Raw genomic sequence first — 25,454 nt, 5'->3', positions numbered from 1 at the left:
ATATTATAAATATTATAAATATTATAAATATTATAAATATTATAAATATTATAAATATAAATATTATAAATATTATAAATATTATAAATATTATAAATATTATAAATATTATAAATATTATAAATATTATAAATATTATAAATATTATAAATATTATAAATATTATAAATATTATAAATATTATAAAATAAGCAAGCCCAAGTCTGCTTGCTAAGGTAAAGAACAATGGAATCTTTCCCCCATTCCATGTATGGGTCTATCTGAAGTGAATCTCATTTCAACTCTAATATGAGTTGAGAACATATTAGATATGAGAACAGAATCTAAAGTATGCCTACAAGCAGCCCACCAATCCGGGGGCTTCCAACAGGCAAGTTAGTATTCAGAGTTGTATCTTCCAACCTCACTTTTTCCTCCCTGCTATCTATCACCTAGACAATCTGATGATTGGACACACTCTGCAGCTGAGATATAAATCAGCCTTCTCCAGTTTGTTGCCCCTTAGTTGACTTTATCTTCACTTTTCATAGTGCTTGGCATGGACTTTTTGTCATGATGGCAGTCTAAAAACTTAACACATCAGGCTGAGAAAAACTAGTACAAGAAGCAAGAAGCAAACCCCTTGTATGGATCTGCTGTAAGGGAATATTATTGCCAGGCAAATAAAGAAATTGGAATACTGCATTCAGTTTTGGTTGCCACGATGTAAAAATGATGTTGAGACTCTAGAAAGAGTGCAGAGAAGAGCAACAAAGAAGATTAAGGGGCTGGAGGGGAGGCACCAATGTCGTGACTATAGAGATGTGTGGTCTTCATGCTCCGAGATCACAGCCGATACTTTTGCCACTGGGTGGTCCAACCGGACCTAAACCGTCCTGCAGAGATGGTGAACAGGAAGAATGCATCTTGCTGATCTCAGGGACATCGCAAAGTCCCTGATGGATCCAAGAGAAATTCTTCAAGCCGGTGACAAAAAATCCAGCCATTAGACTGATGAAGTTGGGGCGGCTCCAAAACGGAAGGATACGGAAAGAGAGAGTGTTTGAAGCTGGTGATGAATTTTTACTGTTTTAAAAGAGACTGCCTATAAAAAACTTAAAGTTAATTTGAATTTGAGAACAGAAGAAATAAGCAGCGGAATTAAGCTTTGAATGGTTTTGAACAGTGGGTTATCTTATTTTTTAAATGCTATGCTCATGGATGGAATTTATGCAAACCTTTTTAAATGAATGGATTAAGTTTTCTTCTTTTTTTCTCTCTCTTATTATTATTCTTTGTAACCTATGGACTAAAATCCTACTTTTTCACTACTGTGGGTGTTTTTACCCTTTTCTTCTCTACCTCAGTCAAGAATTTGACTTTTAACTTGGAATATAAAAAAGATACAAAAGGAAACAAAGAAAATTGTTACCACAGAGGGAAAGAAAAATGCTGCTGCTCTGAAGCTGGAGTTTTGTGTATTGGAAACAAAACACTCTTACTTTCCTCACTGATTATTCTGGTTTGGCACTTCAAGGTCTCGCTGTTTGTTTATAGAGAGTGATAAGAAGAAAAGCATGCAGATTTTTTTTTGAAGTATATCCTTAACCAGAGAAAAGTGAAAATAAGACCTTATTGTGAATTTATGCTTAATCTTGTAAAAACCTTCTAAGCCAGAGCAGCAGTGTTTGTCAATTGGAGATAATGGCACAACTTCAACAGCAGAAAGAAATTTTAAGCCTGCAAAATATATTGTTAGAAATTCAGAAATTATCAAATATATTTGAGAGAATGGAGAAGAAGTTGGAAAACTTAGAGCATCTAACAGTAAAATTGTCAGGCCTGCAGTTATATTCCTTTTTTGGATCTTTGGCCTGCCACACTCTATTATTTCATCATGCTGTTTCATTAGTGTAGTAATTGGGAGGGGGAATAGAAAGGAGTAGAATTGTGGAATGTGTTGTTGTCATTCTTTTCTAGAAGCCCAAGGTCATATTTTGTCTCCGCATCTCTGCATCTGACTGGAACTAGATGGGTGGAAATGCCAGAGTGGCTGAAGAGGATTGGACCATGTGATGGATTTATGGGTGTGGGGATAAGATCATAAACTTTCAACTGGGTGAAATCCCAGGAAGTTTTCAGATTTGGGATTTCCACAGATGTGCCAACGTATCTGTCTTATTAAATTGGAACTTTAAGGATAGCTCTGCCTTGGACTCTGATTTAATTCTGTGTGATATTTGGAATGCTGACAAAAATATGATGAAGAAATTGAAGATGTTTATCAAGTGAAAAAAGTGGAGGTTAGAGTCCTAAAAACTGAAGAGGAAAATGACCATAAAGAAATTAAATCCGCTGATATCTATGGTGATTGGTCTTTGTCTGGAAATGGAAAGAGTGGAACACTGAAAAAGGAATTAAATGGAAGGGAACTCTACCCCAGATGGCAAGATACCGAAGAAGAAAAAACAAAAGAATTTATGGATTTAAAGAGATAAATTTTATTAGCAACATCATTAATAACACCACTGACAATTAAAGGTAAGCTGATTAAGGAAATAGAAGAAGGGCACCAAATTACATGAGAGACTTAATAAGCAATGAGTTGCTAAGAGGAGTCCATACAAATTTGATTAAGGAGATGATTAGAGGACTGATACCACAAATGGCAGAAGACATGAGACTGCTTTGCTACTGGAAAGATACAGGTTGATAGATGGATGTGCATAATTTAAAACTAGTTAAACTTAGTGAAATTTTGTGACAATAGATATAATCAAATAAATAATTGATAATGATAATAATATATACATATGTATTGTTATGATAAGTAATAATTGGATATGAATATTTGAATGGTACCCATGAAAGGAAGATTATAAATCTTTTTGGTTATATATAAAGGCTAATAAAAAAGAACTAAGTTACATTTAGTTAAATTTTGATTATTAGGGAAAAATGTTATGATACAGGATACAATTAAATAAAGGAGGGTTAATGATACAAAGGAAAATATATATGTATGGGTACAACATAAGGAAACTGGATGTAAATTGTAAACAGTGATCTGGTAAGGAAGATTAGAAATTTTTGTTAATAGATATTATGGATGTTTACCTAGAATAGGCCATAAGGATTCAGTGTTATTGGAGGATTTTAAAAATAGCAAGTGAAATGCCAGTATGTGGTTATGTTTTAAATCTTGATATATTTTATGATGAAAGACGTTTAAACAATTGTAGTCAAATGAAAATGGAGGTATGATGATGGTAATATGTATAAATATCTGAGTTAAAATACTTGAATTAATATGAATTATGATTGATGACTGTGGAAGAGATGCACGAAAGTGTTTTGTAACCAACTGATACACTTTCTACAGTATGTAAAAAAGGAGGATTTTTTGTTGTGTTTGTTTTGAAAATTATAAATAAATAAATAAATAAATAAATAAATAAATAAATAAATAAATAAATAAATAAATAAATAAATAAATAAATATGATTTGAGCTGGAGGCTAAAACATATGAAGAACGGTTTTAGGAACTGGGTATGTCTAGTCTAATGAAAAGAAGGACTAGGGGAGACATGATAGCAGTGTTCCAATATCTCAGAGGTTGCCACAAAGAAGAGGGAGTCAAGCTATTCTTCAAAGCACCTGAGGATAGGACAAGAAGCAATGGGTGGGAACTAATCAAGGAGAGAAGCAACTTAGAACTAAGAAGAAATTTCCTGACAGTTAGAACAATTAATCAGTCAAACAACCTGCCTCCAGAAATTGTCAATGCTCTAACATTGGAAGTTTTTAAGAAGATGTTGGATATCCATATGTCTGAAGTAGTGTAGGGTTTCCTGCCTAAGCAGAGGGTTGGGCTAGAAGACCTCCAAAATCCCTTCCAACTCTGTCTATTCTATTCTATTCTATTCTATTCTATTATTTCTATTCTATTCAGAACTCTTTGTAAAGCAAAACTGGATTCATCCTATTGAGGGCAGTAGCATGGCATAGTTTGATGTTCTTCTTACACCTGCATGATACTGTTTAGTTCTTCTTCTTACAGCTCTATGATACTTTTAGCCATTTGAATAGCTCTCAAGGTTTATTACTGTTAGCAATAAAAGTGTTCTTGACAAATCTTTATTTTTTTATTGGATTCTTGCAATACCTGGAGATTGGCCAGGCTTTATATAGTGTAAAGTGGAAGAAGCTCACGGAATCATAGAATTGTTGAGTTGAAAGAAAGTACAAAGGATCATCTTGTAATAATCCAGCCCTGGTGGGAGATGGAAGAGGAACACTTAGGGATATTGGGAAAACCATCTTCTGCAACTCCTATCACAACATTGTTGTGTTAACTTTGTGACCACAAAAGCAAACACATGAAGCAACCAGCCTTACCTCAACAAGCCCTTGTAAGATCCTCACAAAGATTACACAGCCAAAATGGACCCGAGCAGCTGAGGGAATGAGCATGTTCAAAGTAGAGGTTGCCACAATGGCAAAGCCAAAAACCCTGCAACCAATAGAAGAAGGTATTAGCAGTAGTAGCAGGAAAGAGTCTTGTTTATTTTGTACACAGAGTTTCTTTTTCATTGGTCTCCTAAGGAAGTGTTCTAATTTAGAGTGTTCTTTTTCACTCTTCCATGCAATCAACCATACCCTTGCTGCAGAATACTCCATTTCACACACTTAGAGTTTGTAAGCCGATGTTTTTCAAACTTGGCAACTTTTAAGATGTGTGGACTTCAACCCCCAGAATTCTTCAGGAAGCATGCTGGCTGAGGAATTTTGTGATGTCCACACATCTTGAAATTGCCAAGAAAAACACTGTTGTGGACTGTTTTAGTGTTCTTTCTGTGTTTCTGTGTACTTCTGTAAAATGGTGTGAGTTGGTCTCTCTTCATTTTGCTTCAGCTGACTTCGTAAGAATCAAAACTTTCCTCTGAGATGTAGATATGGAGGGAATAATACTTCTGAAAACAAATTTCATGATTGCTGACCACCCCTCCCCCCACCCCAATACCATCTCATGAAGTGCAGAGCAACAATTATCTTCTTTAAGCACCACTCTGTGTTTCATTATTTTGGATTAAGGGGACATTGCCATTTTGTTTGGGGTCAAAATTGACCCGTGAAGATGTGAAGTGAGAGCGTCTTTTGAGACAGGATCCTCACTAATGGCTTTAGGCATCTTCTGGAGTCATGCAACTTGTTGTAGTACTGAAATAATATCAATGAACTTTGTGTTGCCTTGATGATGAGTAGGTGATACTAGAAGATGCTTGAACAGCCTGGAGGTGGTTTAGTCTGGCAATGTGAAACTACATAACATAAACTTTTTTTTTCTTGCGTGGTTACTAAAGACTTATCTTCTACTCTCATTAAAATCACACTCCTGTTAACTCGAGTTCCATTGGAGACTTAATCCAATTGACTCCTGTTGGATTAAGACCTCTGTATTCTGTCCAGGTAACCCTCAACTTACAACCATGGTTTAGCAACTGTGCAGAGTTACAAGGCTCTTTAAAAAAGTGCCCTATGGCTAATCCTTGCATTTAAGACCATCACAACATCCCTACAGTCACGTGATCTAAATTCGGACAATTGGCAACAGGCATGTGTGTCAACTCTGAAACAGATCAGGCTGGTCACGGCCATCTTTCCGTTTCTGAAGTTTCCAAACAGCTGGGGAGGGAGAGGCTTGGAATGCACACCAGCCAAAACAACTTTTTTATTTCCTGGGAACCAAGGTCATCCCAATTGGACCAGAAAATGAACCTGTTTGCCAAGGAGATGCCAGAGCATCTAAGTGGACAATAGTGATATGTGACATAGGGGCAAGGGGGAGATGCCTAACTTTTAATTATATGAAAAAGTGGGAAATAGAGCTGTTTTTAACTTTCACTCATGCTGAATTGATGTACTCAATAAACCAGTGCTTTGCTGAAGATGGATCTTCAGAGTGCTGAATTACTTGGGTTCATCAGTCGGAACTTTGACCATGTGCTGATGATAGTATACTGGACTCACATGTTCATGACCACCATTTGCAACCTTCCCAGCTGGCTTCCAACAAGCAAAGTCAACAGGGAAGCTGGATTTATTTAATGACCACATGATTTGCTTAACAGCTGTGGCAAAGGTTTTTGTAAAATCAGGTATGAGTCACTTAACGACCACCTAGCATAACAACTGAAAGTCTCGTCCCAATTGTGGTCATAAGGCGAGGCCTAACTGCATGATCCAAATTGAGCCACGTCTTTAGAAGAGAACATACAACTGAAATCATAACTGTTCAGTTATATTCTTGGACAGCTGAGATCTGATTTAATGAAATTCTCAAGAGTTGCCGTCTCTTAACTTTCATTAGCCAAGCTAGGTTGGCCAGTAGTGATGGACACCAGAAGATCAAGACACCAACAAAGATTCCCTAGCTCAATGATGGTGAACCTTTTCGGCAAAGTGCCGAAAAGGGAGTGCGACTAGGCTGCAACCCGGGAGCGTCCCAGGGTGCATGCGTGCACCTGAAAATGAACTTTTGGTTTCCAGTGCATGCATGTAGGCCAGCCAGCTAGTCTTCCTGTTACTGGTGCGCATGAGCGCATGTCGATCAGCTGCCCGGCACGCATGCTCATGCAGGAAAATGGAAGACCAGCTCTTCCAGTTTCTGGCACTGCTGCGCACATGAAGGCCAGCTGATCATCGTGTGCAAATGCATGGCAAAAACCCGAAAGAGGAATGGACAACACCGCGTGGGCCAGGCGACATGGCTCCGTGTGCCACTTTGGACAGGTGTGCCATAGGTTCACCATCACAGCCCTAGCTGATCTACATACAAACATATATTCCACTTTCCCCCTCAAAACAGTTACCTGTTAGCTGCAAATTTCTGTGATATGAACCCCCCTGGGATCTGGGTGACGATGTAACCCCAGAAGAATGACCCGTGGATCATGCCTACTGTTTCTGGATCCCAGTTGAACTCAGCTTTCTAAGCAGGAAAGGAGAAGAAACAAACAACAGAGGATACATGAGCAGGCAATTTCTGATTCGAGCCACTTTTAGTGCCTCCTAGATCGGACTTGGAGCAACTTGGAGAAATGCAACTGGACAGTTTACTGCATTCTGTATTTTCAGAAGCAAAAGACTTGCAAAAAAATCATTTCAGGTAAATGAAATTGTGTGTGGACAAATAGTGGAATTCAGTTTTTTTTACTATCATTTTGGTGGGTGTGGCTTAGTGGGTGTGGCTTGGCTTGGTGGGCATGGCTTGGCTTGGTGGGCGTGGCTTGGTGGGTGTGGCAGGGGAAGTATACTGTAAAATGTCCATTCCCTCCCCACTCCAGGGGAAGGTTACTGCAAAATCCCCATTTCCTCCTGATCAGCTGGGACTCTGGAGGCAGAAAATAGATGGGGCCAATCAGAAGTGGAGTTTACTGGCTCTCTGAACTACTCAAAATTTCCACTACCGATTCTCCAGAACTGGTCAGAACCTGGCATGGGCCATTAAGTCCAGAAGTTAAACTTATTTATAATACGTGCATAGCTAACACCACACGCTAATTAGAATGGAGGCTGAAGAGCATGCTTTTGAGACCATGAGAGTGGATACCTGACACCAGAATATCCAGAATTAGGGAAAACACATTGTCAGTCCTGTTCTCTCTTCCTGATGTTTCTTTTTAGAAATTAAGCACCTATGTACAATTCTCAACCTTTTGTTCCCATGTGAGCGGTGACTTGTACTTTATGAACCCAGACTGCTCAGCACGTGAAATTTCTCAGATGCTACTGCTTCACCTGTTGACCTGATGCACCTTTCAGAATTTTAAGGAGGTGCAGAATGTCTATTTATATGAATGACCCCCTCAAAACAACGACAAAGAAGCAACAACCCCTGAACCAAAACACGGTTACATTCCATCGACAGAGGGTGAACAGCCTCACCTTCACAATGACTTTATCCCCTTCATAGACGGTATTATTATTAACCATACTGACAATGGCCACGCCCAGGTTGCATCGGATGCCAAAGCTGATGCAGAAACCCAGACCGCAGAGGATGGCAATGATGTAACGGCGAGGGAGGCCAAAGCAGGTGCAGTCTACGATGGGCTGGGCCTTCTCGGACACTTCAACAGGCCGTCCCTCTTCTGTCAGCTCGATGGTCTCTCCACCGGGCTGCTTCTTCTCTAGAATTCTGGGGTGGAGACAGCAGGCAGGGTGGGAGCAAAAAAAACGGGTGTATGTGTTAAAATTAGCACTTTGATGTAGTGGTGAAGGTGATGGACTGAAGACCAGGAGATCAGGATTTCTAGTCTTCACTTAGGCATGAAAGCCGGTGGCTGCCTTTGGGCCAGAGGCTGTTGTAAAATCGGTTCCACCACAAAACCGCGGTCGACAAAAGCGCGCTCGACGAAAGCGCGTACGTGACGTCATCACAGCGCGACGAAAACATCGTGCTGTGATCGGTAAATGTAAAATTAAAGCAAAAACCTTACCCTAACCCCCCAAACCTAACCCTAAACCTAACCCTAAACCTAACCCTAAACCTAACCCTAAACTTAACCCTAAACCTAACGCTAACCTTTAACCTAACGCTAAACGTAACCCTAACGCTTAACGTAACCCTAAACCTAACCCTAACCCTAACCCTAACCCTTACCTTTATGTGAATCAGCTTGCTTTAATTTTATTTTTATTTCAATTTTTAATTTTTTTCGTTGCGCTGTGATGACATCACGTACGCGCTTTCGCCGAGCGCGCTTTTGTCGACCGCAGTTTTGACGGGTCACGGTAAAATCAGGTGTGATTTATTTAACAAACGTTGCTTGCCTTAGCAACAGAAATTTTAGCCCCAATTTTGGTCCTAAGTCGAAGACTACCTGATTAAGTTCAATGAAAAATCTAGACACCTTTCGAGTATGACATAACTCTTCTTCAGATTCAGCGTTAGAGAAGAATTTCTTGACAGGGATGAAGACAGAGCTAAAAATACAGGTGTTATGGCGGAAGGCTCCTATTTAACGCATAATAAGATTGCCCAGGCATTCTTCATCCAGACCTCCATCTCTGGCCTGCAGAGACCCATGTGACTGTTAGATGGCAGCAAAGGAGTATCGTATTTTTGTAGCCTTAGTCTTTTTGTGTCTTCATTTAAAAACCATTAACTGATTCTAAGGCACAGAGCTGGATGGAACTGCATAATCAAAGTCCTGGGTTGTTGTTGTTGCTTTTTAACTCTGCATTGCAACACACATAAAAAGACACGGGGCTTCCATGATGCAGTTGTGGCCCCCATCTTCTTCTTTGTTTTATCTCTCTCTCTGCAAACCTCCCTCAACATAGCTCCATGTTTTACAAGCTTCTGTTTTTTCTACTGAATAAGGAATTATAGTTTGACCTTCTTTCATTGGAAACACAAGGGAAGGCGGGGATTCAATTTGCTCATCAGAATTCACTGACTCTTGTAAGTTGGTGAGCAAAAAATAGAGAAAAACCACAATTGCTTTTATATATGCAAAATAAGAGATTTATCTTGTAGAATGCTAGGCATAAAATCAATAAGAGCAAAATCAATAATGCAGGGAAGAGCACTGCTTGGTGACTGGCAGATGTACTTAGCATCGGAGGAGGTCATACCACAGGAGGCAGACCAATGATGCCAAGTTGGGTTGGATTGTCCCATAACTATGGGAATGGAATACACATGGGCAGGTCAGTTAATTTCCTTTGCTAGGGCAAATTTGACATGGTTCATTTATTTTTAAAAAAAACACACAATCCAAAATCTATTTTTGGTCTGACATGACAGTTTTCATGTATGTCTTATTTATTTATTTATTTATTTATTTATTTATTTATTTATTTATTTATTTATTTATTTATTTATTTATTTATTTATTTGTTTGTTTGTCTTGTATGCCCCCCCCCTACCCGAGGACTCCGGGCGGCTCACAAAAGACAAGGGAAAGGGGGGAACGAGACAAAGACAACATATTAAAAACAGAACCAACATTCACAATTTCTGTGGAGGTAGATGCTTCTCAGCTCCTCCCAGCCTGCTGGAACAGCAAGGACTTGGTGGCTTTGCGGAAGGCCGGGAGGGTAGTAAGGGTCCGGATCTCAACAGGGAGCTCGTTCCAGAGGGCTGGAGCTGCAACAGAGAAGGCTCTCCGCCGTGGAGTCGCCAGCCAACATTGGCTGGCAGATGGAATCCGGAGGAGACCTAACCTGTGCGATCTAATTGGTCTGAGGGAGGTAATCGGCAGGAGGCGGTCTCTCAGGTACCCAGGTCTTATCTCAAATTGGCAAGAAAGCCTCTCATCAAGGAACTAATCAAGGAGACAAGCAACCTAAAACTAAGGAGGAATTTCCTGATAGTGAGAAGAATTATTCAGTGGAATGACTTGCCTCTAGAAGTTGTGGGTGCTCCAAAACAGGAGATTTTTAAGAAGAGATTGGACAACCGTTTCTCTGAAATTATGTAATGTTTCCTTCCTGAGTAGGGGGTTGGATTAGAAGACCTCCAAAGTCCAACTCTGTTATTCTGTTATCAATTTTTGGCAATACTAGGGGTATTACCATGGGGTCTATTGGTGGCCCTGCTACTTACAGGCCCATCCTGGTCTAATGAATGGAAAGGGTTTTTTTTTGCCTACTTCCCAATTTGTACTGAAGAGTTAATAGACTCTGTTTCACTGAGAGTGACCTGTAACTAGGCGGCTGTGAGAAGGAATTGCAAAAGTTTCCCACTGCCAAGAATTGTAAAGAAGCTTGGATCCCTCCCAAGTCCTTGTCCGTCACCAGCCTCTTCCTGCTCTTCCATACCGTCTTGTCAGCCTGGTGGAGAGGCGGGTGCAACCCACGCAGAAGCTGTTCTGAGCAGAGCCGATGCAGATGGGCTGTGAGCTCTGTCTCGGCTCCAGGCCCAAGAATTCTTTCTCTTGCTTAGCAACCAAGGAACATGGCCCTTCTTCCCAATCCTGCTTTGCCTGACCCTCTCTTCCCTCATTCTAAAATTCTCCCTGCCCTTCTTCTAAACCTTCAGTCTTCCGTATCTTTCCTCTGCCTTGCAGGACTGGTTGCAATGAGTGAGGAGTTCCTGGTAATGCTTTGGTCCACCTGGCATGAAGCAAATTTTCTGCATCCTTTTGAAACTCTCAAGTGCTTAGGACACCAGATGGACAGAAGGGCCCATGTTCATTTTCTCAACCTTAAATTCATTGTATCCCATTTCTGCCTGTATTTTTATCCTTTTCCCTTGGGATTTCCCCCTCCCCCCAATCATACACACTTCTATATCTATTCATCTCATTGTATTTTTGCACATCTACCATTTTTTCTGTTATTGTCATATACTATTTGATTGAATACAAATGCATTTTAAAGCCATGTTTGCAAATATAGGCATCGTTTCCCTAATATGCACGTCGGGTATGTCTTAAAAAAGCAAGAACACCATTGCAGAATTCAGAGAAGTGTGAATATCAAAGAACAACTGTATTTTTGTCTCACTCAGGAAGTGCTAATTTGGTAAGTTTAGTAAAATTCCACCTCCGTTTTTACTTCTGGCCTCTATTTCTACCATTCTCTGTCCTTTCATTACTTACTGAATTACTTATTAAACTGTTGAAACCAGTTCTGATATGTCTAATAGTAAGGAAAAAGAAATTGGCCATGGGATTTGTGGATTTATAAGATACCCCACTTTGTCTTCCAAGCTTTTTAACTCTGAATCTTTTCCCTCATTTATGCATTTTAGTGGAAATTTCCAGGTACAAGCAACATCAATACAAGTAGCCCTTGACCTACGACCACAATTGAGCTCAAAATTTATGTTGCTAAACAAAGCAGTTGTTAAGTGAATTTTGCCCTATTTTACAACCTTTCTTGCCACACTTGTTAAGTGAATCACAACACTTGTTAAATTAATAACACAGTTCTTAAGTGAACCTGGCTTCCCCATTGAGTTTGGTTGTCAGAAGGTCGCAAAAGGGGATCACATGATCCCAGGATACTGCAATTGTCATAAATATGAATCAATTGACAAGAATCTGAAATTTGATCATATGACCACTGGGATGCTGCAATGGTCATAAGTGTAAAAACAGTCATAATTTACTTTTTTTTTAGTACTGTTGTAACTTTGATCACTAAATGAACTGTTGTAAATTGAGGACTAGCTGTATTAAAAAAAATGGGGACTTTTATCGAGGTTGGATTGCAAATCCCAGAATTCCAAGCTGTGATGGAGATGCTTCTTGCTTTTAAGGTATGACATCTTTCTTCTATTACCACCCACTAGAAGATAATCTGTTCACGGATTGGCTGAATTGACTACACTGGGAGAAATACCAGTGGCATTTTAATTTTCTTCCACAGATAACACAATCACCCATTTTATGAATTTATCTCCCATATCTTTTAACAAAAGTCAAACACCCAAAACTTAACCAATGAATTCCTGTCAGTACAGTAAAATGCTCTCTCTCTACTTTTCTAAAAATTAGGGAAGCTTACCCCCTAGGCCTAGGGTCTACAAAAATACTACTTGAATATTTTGCTATGGGGTTTCAAAAAAGTTATGATTGTTGCTGTTTATTGTCCTACACAAAAGCAACAGAAAGCTTTTGTAAGGAATTTTGAAGAATGTGGGCAGGCTTTGCTATCCTTAATTTCTGGCTGTAGTCAAAAAGGTTATTTGACATGGATACAAAATACTGGAAGTTATTTTATTCAATACTTCTTTTTGAAAGTACCGATTTTGTTGGCATATGAGTTTACAGTAATATTTATTATATATTGATTAATGTTATAGAGATATTTTATAATAATAAATTTTATATCCCCGCTTTAATGTTTATCTATATACTATGAACTTGGGCGGGGGGATTTCAGAGGCCTGTTGAAGAATTGATATGTAAGATTACTGTCCTATGTACTGTTCCTATAATATCTGAAGTTTTTCATTTTTTTGTGAATGGTTGCAATCCTCTCCCGCCCTCCCAGGACAGGTTGCCAGCAAATTGTCACTTTTACTTCACCTTTAATCAATCTGCCTTAGGTAGAAGGGACCCAACCTTGAACAAATTATAACAAAGGCAAATTTTCCATTAAAATTCTTAGCAAGGAGACCTGTTCAAAAAGGTCTATCTCTTGCTGGAATAATGAGGAAAATACTACTTTAATGCTGACACAGCTAGCAAAAACTTAAGGCTGTCTCAGTCCTGAACTAGAAGTGAGAGAAAGACAAAGGCATAAGGGAGAAAAAAATATGTATCACATATTAGATGTACTGTAATTGGGGGAAAACAGGAACCTATTATTTTCTCCCTTATTCTGATGCCAACTAAGAGCTGTGTACAGTATAAGTAGTCCTCAAATTACAACCATTTAACAACCATTGATATGGTGACACACACAAAAAAAGGCTTAAGACCAGTCCTTGCACTTATGTCTGTTACAAGGCCCCCAGGGTCATGCGGTATTTGGCAACTGGCATGTATTTACAAGAGTTTGCAACATCCCAACATCCAATTAAAAGGCCTGTAGACTACTAAATCAAACCATATGAAGAACAGCTGCAGTTTGGGATCTGGTTAGTCTAAAGAAAATAAGAATTAGGGGGTGACATGATAGCTGTGCTCCAATATCTAAGGGGCTGCTACAAAGAAGAGGTGGCCAAGTTATTCTCCAAAGCACTGGAGGGCAGGACGAGAAACAATGGTTGGAAACTAAGCAAAGAGAGAAGCAACTTGGAATTAGGGAGGAGCTTCTTAACAGTGAGGACAATTAACCAGTGGAACAACTTGCCTTTAGAAATCATAGGTGCTCCATGAATGGAAGTTTTTAAGAAGAGACTAGACAGTCATTCATCTGAATGGTATAGGTTCTCCTGCTTGAGCAGGGGCTGGACTAGAAGACCTCCAAGGTCCCTTCCAGCTGTGTTCTGTTCTATTCCTATTCCTATTCCTATTCCTATTCCTATTCCTATTCCTATTCCTATTCCTATTCCTATTCCTATTCCTATTCCTATTCCTATTCCTATTCCTATTCCTATTCCTATTCCTATCCCGAGGTCATTTGATCACCATTTACAATCTTCCCAGGGTCCCTCCAAGAAGCAAAGAAGTTAATGCGGGAAGCTTAACAACTATGGCAAAAAAAAGTCACAAAATCAGGTGCCACTCCCTGTATCACTTAGTAATGGAGGTTCTGGCCCCAATTTGTAATTGTAAGTCAAGGCCTACCTATAAAATCTATTTGGTTTTTGACAACCATTACCTTGAGGGAATCTGAGTTACTGCAGAACCTTGATACAGAGGTCATCAGGAATGCCCATAAGTCTGGTCAAGAAAGTCAGGATGATGACTGTGGCAGAGCAATGAAAGTTGTGCCAGTTTTTATTATTATTATGAGAATTCTACAAGCAGCATGCAAAAAAAGGATGACCCTCAATTGCAATCATTGCCATCATCTTGGCTTTTTTAAAAACCACAGCCTATACATAGCCTATGGAGGCAACAGAGACAGGAGGCGGGAAGAGCTTCCAATTGAATGAGTGTTTCACCCACTCAAAGATGGGTAGAAAACAGGAGGTGATATTGACTTACCTTCCCTACTGGTTTTCAAATGTGCGCACCTGTGCGCTCACTTTGCTCGCACGTGCCATCTCTGCACATGCACACAGCCTTTCACGCATGTGCTTTTGGCAAAAAAAAGGGGGCCTAAGTAGGATGCTGTAAAGCAGAGTTGAGTGGGTGGGGCCACCCGCGATTTCCGCTACCGATTTGCGTGAACTGGTCCGAACCAGTAGAATACCACCTCTGGTGGAAAGTACTTCAATTCAGTCGTGTAGAAATGTAAGAGTTGGGTTTTTAAAAAAAACTATTTAGCCAGCATTTCAACAAGTCAGGGTATATAGGAGAAAGAGCCCGTGAAAATGGTGGATAGAGTCTGACAGTCTCACCCCATTTGTTTTGCAGTGCCAGGATTATTAGATGTCACCCACTGGTGGTGACATGCAGAAGAGGGAGGGCAGCCAAATTGAAAGACTCAACCAGTCACTTTAGTTGCATGCTGAAAAATCAGGACAGCATCAATTGGGAGTGAGTCAGAATATAGGTAAGGAAGGTAGGATAGAGGCTGACAATAGAGAGAGCTATTCTCATGCTGGTATCTTCTCTGTCATTTCAGAGATGGGTATAAGGGTATAAGGGTATAAGATGGGTGCTAGTCAGGGTTCGGTCCTGTCCCCCCTGCTATTTAATATCTACATGAAGCCACTGGGTGAGATCATTCGACGGCACGGGATAAAACACCATCAATATGCGGACGATACACAGTTGTATCTGTCCACCCCGTGCCAACTCAGTGAAGCGGTTGACATGATGTGCCAGTGCCTGGAGGCTGTTAGGGTCTGGATGGGGGTTAACAAGCTTGTACTCAATCCAGACAAGACCGAGTGGCTGTTGTGTTTCCCTCCCAAAAACTTGGTCAATATTCCATCACTCAGGCTGCGGGGTGAAAATCTATGCCCCTCAGACAGGGCTCGCAACTTGGGGGTCCTCCTGGATCCACAGCTGACTCTAGAACACCATTTGTCGGCTGTGACCAGGGGGGCATTTGCCCAGGTTCGCCTGGTGCACCAGTTGCATCCCTACCTGGACCGGGAGGCGCTCGCAACAGTCACTCACGCCCTCGTGACCTCAAGACTGGACTACTGCAATGCGCTCTACATGGGACAGCCCTTGAAGAGTATTCAGAGACTTCAACTCGTCCAGAACGCAACCGCGCAAGCGATTGTGGGTGCACCTCGGTACACCCACGTTACACCTATCCTCCGTGAGCTGCACTGGTTACCGATCAGTCTCCGGATACGCTTCAAGGTGCTAGTCGTAACTTATAAAGCCCTTCATGGTATTGGATCTGGGTACTTGAGAGACCGCCTGCTGCCAATTACCTCCCACAGACCCATTAGATCTCACAGGGTTGGCCTCCTCCGGGTGCCATCTACCAGCCAATGCCACCTGGCTATTACCCAGGGGAGGGCCTTCTCTGTGGCAACTCCGGCCCTCTGGAATGAACTCCCCGCAGGGATTCGGACCCTCACCTCTCTCCAGGCCTTCCGAAAAGCCGTCAAAACCTGGCTTTGCCGGCAGGCCTGGGGGTGATGAGTTCCCTCCCCTCTCGACATGTATGGTTGTGCGACTGTTGTTTACTTTTATTATTTATATTTTGTCTTTTTATGTTCCCCTTTTTCCCCCTTGAATTGTTCGCTGCCCTGAGTCCTCCCGGAGAAGGGTGGCATACAAATAATAAAATACCAATACCAATACCAATCTAAAGCATTTTAATCAAGAAGTAGGGAGAGGACCTTGTCTCCCCCACCTTGTCATGTCTGCATTTATGGACAGGAATGGGCAACTGGGTCCAGGAAAGCTCCAGGTGGGTTGTGGTGGGTCCTGGCAGATCCTTAAGATCCCTGGCACCATGCCCAAGTGAACTTTTAAACTGTCCATATTTCAGTATTCCAATATTTTTTATCTAAGTGAGTAATTCTCTTTTCCTGTCCTGAAGAACATTTTCCTCTGCTGGCTGGGCTCTATTCCCTGCCCTTTGCAAGGGCCATGCTGCCTACCTCTGGATTTTGCACATCTCTGGATGTGATCCCTTGTGCTGACGTCAGCTCTAGGTGGTGGAGCCGGCTGGCAGCTTAGGAAGAATGGTTTTAAATATCCCTGGCTATGCTGTCCTCTGCCAGCAGCTTTGCTGTGACCTTGAATAGTACCATAAGCTTCTCAGACTCCAGGATCCTGCTTCTCTTCCGCCTTATGATATCCATTCTAGGTACTAGATATTAACAACAAGGGAAGCAGATACAATCATAGAGGCTGAGTATTTCCATAATAATGCTAAAGATCCAGTATAGGCTGGCAAAACTTAATTTTCAGGGTGGTTTCTCAAAGTAAATTGTATTAATTCTGATGGATTGTCCTCCGGCGTAAGAGTTCATACAGCTTCAGCCAAAATAACCTTGATGCTATACCAGACTGGGGAAAACACATCTCTGTTTGTCCATATAACTTTATCGGGCAACTTTGTGTCTTTAACATAAATTGTTGTTATAGCAATAGCAATAGCAATAGCACTTTGATTTATATACCACTTTACAGTGCTTTACAGACCTTTCTATGCGGTTTACAAAGTCAGCGTATTGCCCCCAACAATTTGGGTCCTCATTTTACTCACCTCGGAAGGATGGAAAGCTGAGTCAACCTTGAACCTGGTGAGATTCGAACTGCCAAATTGCAGGCAGCCGGCAGTCAGCAGAAGTAGCTGGAAGTACTGCACTCTAACCACCGTGCCACCGTGTTTCCCCCAAAATAAGACAGGGTCTTATTTTCTTTTGACCCCTCCCCAAAATAAGTGCTTGGCCTTAGTTTTGGAGAGGTCTTAATATTTTTGAGACGCAGAAGCCAGTGAGCATGGTCACCTCATGGCTGCTGCTGTGTTGCTATATTTTCAGGGAGGGCTTATTTTCAGGGGAGGGCTTATTTTAGTGCATGTGCTCAAAAGCCCGATTGGGCTTATTATCCGGGGAGGTCTTATTTTGGGGAAAACAGGGTATATACATATATCTAACAATCAAAAGACCTGCAAAGAATTACAATTCAAAATGTTCATCGCAAACATTTCTCACTGGAAAGATGGGACATTAGTCTGTGATTCTGAGCTTTAAGGCAATGCTATAAGATGGTATGATATTTAATGTTCTCTAAAATGCTAATTTGGTTCTAGTAGATCTAGAGAGGGCTTGGATGTAAATATTTCCTGCGTTCCTATAAGCAAAAACTTCATCTTCTTAATTTATGATCATCTTTTGTGCACTTCTTACAAGCATAGTCAATGGGGAAGTCAGATTCACTTAACAACCATGTTACTAACTTAACAACTGTAGCAAGAAAGGTCATAAAATGGGGCAAAATTCACTTAACAAAATTCTTGCTTAACAAAAGTCTCAAGTCAAGGACTACCTGTATTTGAAAACTGCTATTCACCAAAGGCACAACTGGTGCAAAACTCAACATCTGTGTCCTATCTAGTGACTTCTGCATATAGAAGGTTGTAGCTTGTAAAATAAAAGGAATAAATAGTAAAGGACATGAATTAACAAAAGGCAAGAATGGAAGAAAAGCAACATTGTGTGTCTGAAAGGAAGAGAAAGGAGGAAAATCTAAGAGAGCTAAATCAAAGCGTTCTGACCTTGTAAAATGGAAGTGATTAATAAATGCAGAGAAGTGAAGTTGTAGGTTTAATTATGAATGAATGCTTAAACATATGTCAGAACTTATGAATTGATATCACCTAGGTTATTATGGATGCATATGAAAGTAGGAATCCTACTTTCATATGCATCCATAGATTTGGGACAGTTGCATGTTACAGGTATTTCTCAACTTTTGAGAAGTTTAAGCCCAAAATTTCTATTGCTAAGTGAAACTTCGGCTAATTGAATTTTCCCTCATTTTACAACCACAGTTGTTAAGTGAATCACTGTTGTTGTTAAATTAGTAAAACGGTTGTTAAGTGAATCTGGCTTCCCCATTGACTTTGCTTGTCAGAAAATTGCAAAAGGTGATCATATGACTCTGGGACACTTCAACTGTCATAAATTTGAACCAGTTACAAAACATCTGAATTTTGATCATGTGACCATGGGGCTGCTGCAACAGTCATAAGTGTGAAAAATGATCATGTCACTTTTTTCAGTGTCATCGTAACTTTGAAGAGTCACTAAATGAACTGCTGTAAGTCGAGGGCTATCTGTACTCTCCAATGAATGGCAACAATGGGGAAAAGAGATGAATTTTGATACAAATTATGGAATATTTTGAATGAATGTAATCCTGGGGGATAATAATTTTGCTAGGTGACATAAATGATGGGTGAGAATGAGATGAGAGTACATAGAAAAAATTGCTCTCATACATTTGTAGACTCAGGAATAAATGAAAATGATGACTGTTGAGAATCTGCTTAGAAAAATATTTGTGGGTTTTTAATATGTACTTAGTACACAAGTCTGCTCATTTGTACCACATGGCAGTCAGAGAACATCAGAAAGGATAACTGATGCAATTGCTGTTGATGAAAGTCTGAGATAATTTGTGAAGAATTTACAACGATGAAGAATGTGGGAAAGGTGATATTTGGGAATGTCAATGGTGACCCTTTGGAGGGAAATGGACTGAAGAAATTGGATTGAAACTGGTCTATAGGAGAGAAATCTGTTATTGTTATGGTCCTCCAAGTTAAACTTGTTTCTAAGGACTACTTATACAAATCCATGCAGTTTTCTCAATATTTTTGGAAATGGTTTAGACTTGAGGTATCTTTGTCAAGGATGTTTTCTTACTTACTTCTCAATCTAAGCAACTCAAAGATTTATGGACTTCAACTCCCAGAATTCCCAGTCTGTGGGACTGATGCAAATTACAGTATTTACATCATTTTTTATGAAGATGTCATACTTAGTGCCACTTAAAAACTTTTATCAACGCTTATGCTTCAACCTGGAAAATGTGTTTTATCCTACATTAAGGTTTCAGTAGGGGAAAAAATTAGAGGAATTCAGAGAGAATATTTGTCAAAAAGAAATAGGTGGGGCTACATCAAAACCTTTATTGGATTTTGTTTCATTTCCTTTTAATTTAATTTAATAGCTCTGAAATGATTGCTCTCCCGTCATGCATTTAATAATTCTCCCTATCTATCGTATGAAAATTAGTTTGGTAATAACTGGAGATCTGTCTATATGAGAATCACCAACTTGATGGCACACAATCAATAACTTTTGGGGCTTTCTCAGCCTACATACCACACTTTTGGGGATCAGCTTTCATGTTCTTTGATATTTGTTCTTACAAATTTATGTCTGGATACCTAAACATTATCCATTATCCATTATCCATTACTTTTGGCTGGATTTGTTTGACTTCCCAACGAATAGGCACTATACTTCCTAAGTTTGTCATTGGAAATTTTAACTATCAGTCACCAATGCATAATCGAAGGATTTCATATTTATTCCAATTGTTCTTTGTAGCATTTAAACTTTCTAAAACACCATAAGGGGACTTTAGGTTAAAACCGAAGTGGTCTGAGGGCTACAATGTTTAGGGGACTGAAGGCTAAAACATATGAAGAATGCTTGCAGCAAGTGGATATGTCTAGTTTATTGAAAAGAAGGACTAGGGGTGACATGATAGTAGTGTTCCAATATCTCAGGGCAAGAAGCAATGGATGGAAACTTATCAAGGAGAGAAGCAACCTTAGAACTAAGGAGAAATTTCCTGACGGCTAGAACAATTAATCAGTGGAAGAGCTTGCCTTCACAAGTTATGGATGTTCAAACACTGGAAGTTTTAAAGAAGAGATTGGACAATCAATTGTCTGAAATGGTGTAGGATTTCTTGTTTGAGCAGGGAGTTGGACTAGAAGACCTCCAAGGTCCTTCCAACTCTGTTATTCTGTTATACCATTTCCATGCCACTTCCTTCCATTTCTGTTTATCAGTTATTCAAGTCTCTCTGACCTGGCATAACTACCGAGGGTTATAAATATCTCTGTATTTTATTTTGGGGGGAAAAACACCTTGAATATTATTTCACACCATGGCACTTGGTGTAAGCTTCAGATTTCCAAGTCCCAACTGCTCCTCACTGTGATTACCTAATTAGAGTGATAGGCTAGCAGAGGAGCTGTGGGACCAGAGTTCTGGGAATCATTCCCTACCTTTGCCTGCTTCGTCCATATTGTTGTTGTTATTCATTATATTTCTGATATCAATTTCGAACCGAACCTGGCAGCAGCCATCTTTCTGTTCCTCAGTTGCCACACAGAGGGGGAAGGGGGGGGGAAGGTTGAAACACCTTACTAGACACAACTGAGAGCTTTCTCATGAGAACCAAGGTCAACTCTACTGGCAATGGATAAGGTTGGGGAAGGAGTGCTTGGAGAGTCCACCAATTAACCCAATTAACTCTGAAATTGCAGGAAAGATTTAGGGTTGATTTCCCTTTGAAGCTGTGCCGATATGATATACTCAATAAAGAAGACCTTTTAGAAGGACCTTAGTCTCAGAATTCTGATTTGCTTGGGTTCATTAGTTGGAACCTTGGAAGATTGAATAAAGATTTTGGGGGGTGGATGAATTAAAGGTTGTTGTTTTTTTCTTTTCGCAAACTGGCCAAAGGTAACAATTTGGAGCGTGTGGTTGTTTTATCAATGTTATTTTCATCCTCCCTCTTTTCCTTTCGCAGCGCTAATGGAACAGGTGCCAAAAGTGGCACTTTGTCAGAATTCACACCTAAAACTTCTAAAATAGAACAGAGAGATTAAGAGGGATGCAAATGAAATAAGACAAATCTTTCTTCCATTTTTTTTATTCCCTACAGCTGAGTACCTTCTGCTGTATCCTGTTTTTTGCAAGATGGTGCCCTCAAAGACTGAAACCTGAAGCAATTCTGATCTTAGCAGACTATGAACGTGCTTGTAGCTTAAGTGTGTGTACAAGATTGTGGGTGGGAACATATGGATATAGAGTTAAGCCTCAGCATGTCACCATTGTGGCTAAAGCCGCCATCTCTCCCATTTCCACCCTGCCCTTGTACATCTTGTCTTTCGAGTATGGAGCAAAAAAACTCAGAATAACGCAGGATGCATAACACACGCATGCAATCATATTTAGTTCCCCTCCTTTCCAGAAGCACTTTGAACTAGAAGTAGAATAGAATAGAGCTGGAAGGAACCTTGGAGGATGACAGAACGGAAGAAGCTTCTCAGATGAGAAGTGAAACATGTTCAAGAAAAAAACAAAGAAAGTCCAGTTGCCTTTTGAAAAAGCACCTTTGGGATATGATTCTAATTATCTTAAAGTTTTTGTTCAATTGTCTTCCATTGGTATAGTTCAAAACTTTCTGTGTCTGCGCCTTAATTTCCTGCCATGGACACATTTGATCTGTTAATTATCAAATGTGGTGGATAAAAGATTCTAAGCAGCAGCAAGATTAAAGCCCCCCCCCCCGACTGAAGCTTTTATAATTGTTTTAGGTGAAAAGGCAAAAGTCTCCCTCAAATCAAGATCAATTCCTGGTGACTAATGGATGAATCCCTGGAAGTTCTTTACTATCATCTTCTACTGGGAAGTTTTTTTTTAACTTCCCAATTGTAAGATTTCCTAGTGATTTCCCATTCAAATTTTAACCTCTTTAGTTTTTTGATGAGCCAGTTTGAAAAACCTACCAACTTAGGACCACGGTTGAGCCCCAAATTTCTCTTGCTAAGTCAAACATTGGTCAAGTGGGTTGTGGCCCCTTTTACGACCTTTTTTGCCACAGTTGTTAAGTGAATCACTGCAGTTGTTAAATTAGTAACACGGTTGTTAAGGGAATTTGTTTTCCCCCATTGATTTTGCTTCTCAGAAGGTCGCAAAAGGTGATCACACGACCCTGGCACACTGCAAATGTCATAAATATGTGTCAGTTTTGCCAAGCGTGTAAATTTTGACCATGTGACCATGAGGATGCTGTGAAAAATGGTCATCAGTCACTTTTTTTCAGTGCTGTTGTAACTTTGAATGGCCACTAAATGAACTGTTGTAAGTCAAGGACTAGCTGTAGACATAGAGGTAGCCAAGGATGACAATATCTCACCAAGTTATCTTTCTGGCCTGTAGTTATTGACAAAAGAAGTAAAATGCTCTCTGGGGTGTCTTCTGCCGCCTATGACTTGAACCCTTATTCCTCATGCCTTCTTTGTATTGTTATAAGGGAGGATTGTCACTGAGACTGGGAGACCATAGGCCATAGCACTTAGACTTATATATGCTTCACAGTGCTTTACAGCCCCCTCTAAGTGGTTTACAGAGTCAGCATATTGCCCCCAACAATTTGTGTCCTCATTTTACCGACCTGGAAGGATGGAAGGCTGATCAACCTTGAGCCTGGTGTGATTTGAACTGCCGAACTGCAGGCAGCCGGCAGTCAGCAGAAGTAGCCGGCACCACTGCACTCTAACCAATGCACCACCATGGCTCATACATTCCTTGTGGGAGTCAATGTTGCTGCCAGAAGTAGGCCTAAATTGGGCAAGTATTTGTGCTTGATCATTCTCACTTTTTGTCCTTGTCCACTCACCCTCTAGTTTTATTTTTGCTGTTTCATATCTTGGATATCTTCCAATGAGCCACCCAGGACTGGGCAGTAGAGAGTGGGTGATTTTTATCAAGGACTCAAGATTACTTCTGTTTGCCTCCATCAAACCAGGGCCTCCATTGATTTCCCCATCATTGTTGAAGAAAGGCTGAGGAATTCTGGGAGTTGAAGTCCATGCAACTTAAAGTTGCTGAGGATGGGAAACACTGCTCTGGAGAGGCTTACTACACACAGTCCTCCACTTATGACTGCAGTTGTTAAATTATTAACACAGTCGTTAAGTGAATCTGGTTCCCCATTGACTTTTTGTCAGAAAGTTGGAAAAGATGGTCACATGACCCCAGGACACTGCAACTGTCTTAAATATAAAATGTAAATCACACCACAATAATCATAATGCTACAATGGTCATAAGTGTGAAAAATGGTCATAAATCACTTTTTTCAGTGGCGTTGCAACTTTGGCACTGAATGAACTGTTTGTTCTGACCAAGATTTCCTGAGGAGGCTTTCTGAGAGCATGAAGTAAATTCCTTGTACCGACAAAAAACCCTTTTATTAATTGGCTGTGAATTCTGCTCATTCACATCCAGCAAAGTCTTTCAAGGGAGGATTTACAGACACAGGCCTTATCTGGAGAGCTGACAGGCGAGTATCTGCAAAACTTGGCAAGGAGTCTAGGACTCCTGCAAACTCCACTCCCCTTTTGCTCCTCTTTTATTTCCTTTGGGAGGGGCCATTCATTGTCCACCTGTGGCCTTATTCCCAAGTCGGCCCCTATTCTTTGGTTGTTCCCTTCATCTGTCAACTCTGCACATGCACACACTGGAAACAGGCTCCAGCTATTCGTCTGCCTCACTGATGTCTGACTCCGAAGGCAGATGATGACTAGCATACCGCTCTGGCCCCCTCTCTGCCTCTGACACAGAGCTCTCATCAGAGCCTTCCCCAGACTCCAGGACTGGCCCATGTTCCTCCCAACCTCCTCACTGTCCGAATCTGCTGCCAGTTCTGTTGGCCGCTGGCGGGCCAGAACACTGTTGTAATTCAAGGACTACCTGTAGTTTGTTTTGGTAAGTCAGAGAGTAGCATTGGAGCCAAAAGGCTTTGTGTTTCTGACATACTGAAGCACCAACTAGCCAAAGTACATATTAGCATACCGTGTTGTGTGGAATCTGTACAGTAGTGGAATTCAATTTTTTTTACTACTGGTTCTGTGGGCATGGCTTGGTGGTCATATGGCTGGGTGGCATGTGATTGAGTGGGTGTGGCCAACATGATGTCACTCACATCAAGGGTCACCTTGCCTGGCCTCTCCTCATCTCAAAGGCCTCAACAAGATACAATTTCTTTGTCTTGCTTGCCTCGTCTTCTGGCTCTTGTTGGTGCTATGCTCACTAGGAGATGCACAACTTTTCTCTGTGCCAAGACACTGGTTGGTCGGCTGCAGCTGATGCTCCACATCATAATGGGCTCCAGGAGGAGGGGACACTGCCTCCCCCATTTGTGTTAAGTTTAAGTGTACTGCAGAGGTGCTGCAAGAGCAGCGAGCAACCATGGAAGCGGCAAGAGCAGCCGCCGCAGCCGCAACCATCCTAGCCGGTGTCTCGAGAAAGAGAGAAAGTCATGTGTCTCCCCATATTCCTCCCGCTGCCTCCATGGCTGCTCAGCACACTGTCAGGCCTGCAGCTAGTTCCCTGACACACACCTAAACTTAGCGCACTTCATAAATGTGGGAGGCGGCATCCCATCTTCCTCCTCCTGGAGCCCATTATGACATGCAGATGGCCTGGCCAGTGTCTTGGCACAGCAGCAACAGCAGTTCGAAGCGGTCAGTTAGCCAGGTGGGCAGTGGCTGCAGGCATATAGTGCCAGCTGCAGGGCAAGGCCACAGTTGGGCGGGCACTGGTCATCCACCCTTCCCAGCCCCACTTCCCTAAGGGGGTACCCGGCTGTTCTTACCTGCTGCTGAAGTGGCCAAGACGAGCAGGAGGCATAGTGGATCTACTGATAGGTTGAGGCGGTCAATCAGCTGGGCGGGAGGCAGGTGCAGGCCTACAACTCGAGGCCACAGCAATTGCATGTGGGTAGGTTACACTGCCTGAGTGGGAGGCAGGCACAGGTCTACGAACTCGAGGCCATGGTGATCAGATGGAGGTAGGCCACGCCGCTGGGCTGGAGGCAGGCACAGGCCTATGACTCGAGGCTGCGGTGATCGGATGAGGATAGGTTGCGCTACCCGAGCTGGAGGCAGTT

General features: G+C 41.2%; 1 protein-coding gene across 1 annotated transcript in view; it reads right to left on the bottom strand.

Annotated features, from left to right (window-relative positions):
* The window catches only part of SLC17A7 (solute carrier family 17 member 7), a 61,300-nt gene that overhangs the window by 20,589 nt on the left and 15,257 nt on the right, over positions 1-25,454 (bottom strand). The window contains exons 2-4 of the mRNA XM_087713843.1: positions 7,928-8,180; positions 6,853-6,971; positions 4,379-4,493 (exon numbers count right to left, since the gene is read on the bottom strand). Coding sequence (XP_087569969.1) covers positions 4,379-4,493; positions 6,853-6,971; positions 7,928-8,180 — 487 coding nt within the window. The remainder of the gene's footprint in view (positions 1-4,378; positions 4,494-6,852; positions 6,972-7,927; positions 8,181-25,454) is intronic.

This window comes from Thamnophis sirtalis, unplaced genomic scaffold (assembly GCF_051295495.1).
Source record: "Thamnophis sirtalis isolate CommonGarterSnake01/CBP01778 unplaced genomic scaffold, rThaSir2_p1.2 scaffold_4, whole genome shotgun sequence".
Lineage (NCBI taxonomy): Eukaryota > Metazoa > Chordata > Lepidosauria > Squamata > Natricidae > Thamnophis > Thamnophis sirtalis.
The sequence above is the reverse complement of the archived record's forward strand: the minus strand, read 5'-3'. Positions and strand labels throughout refer to the sequence as shown.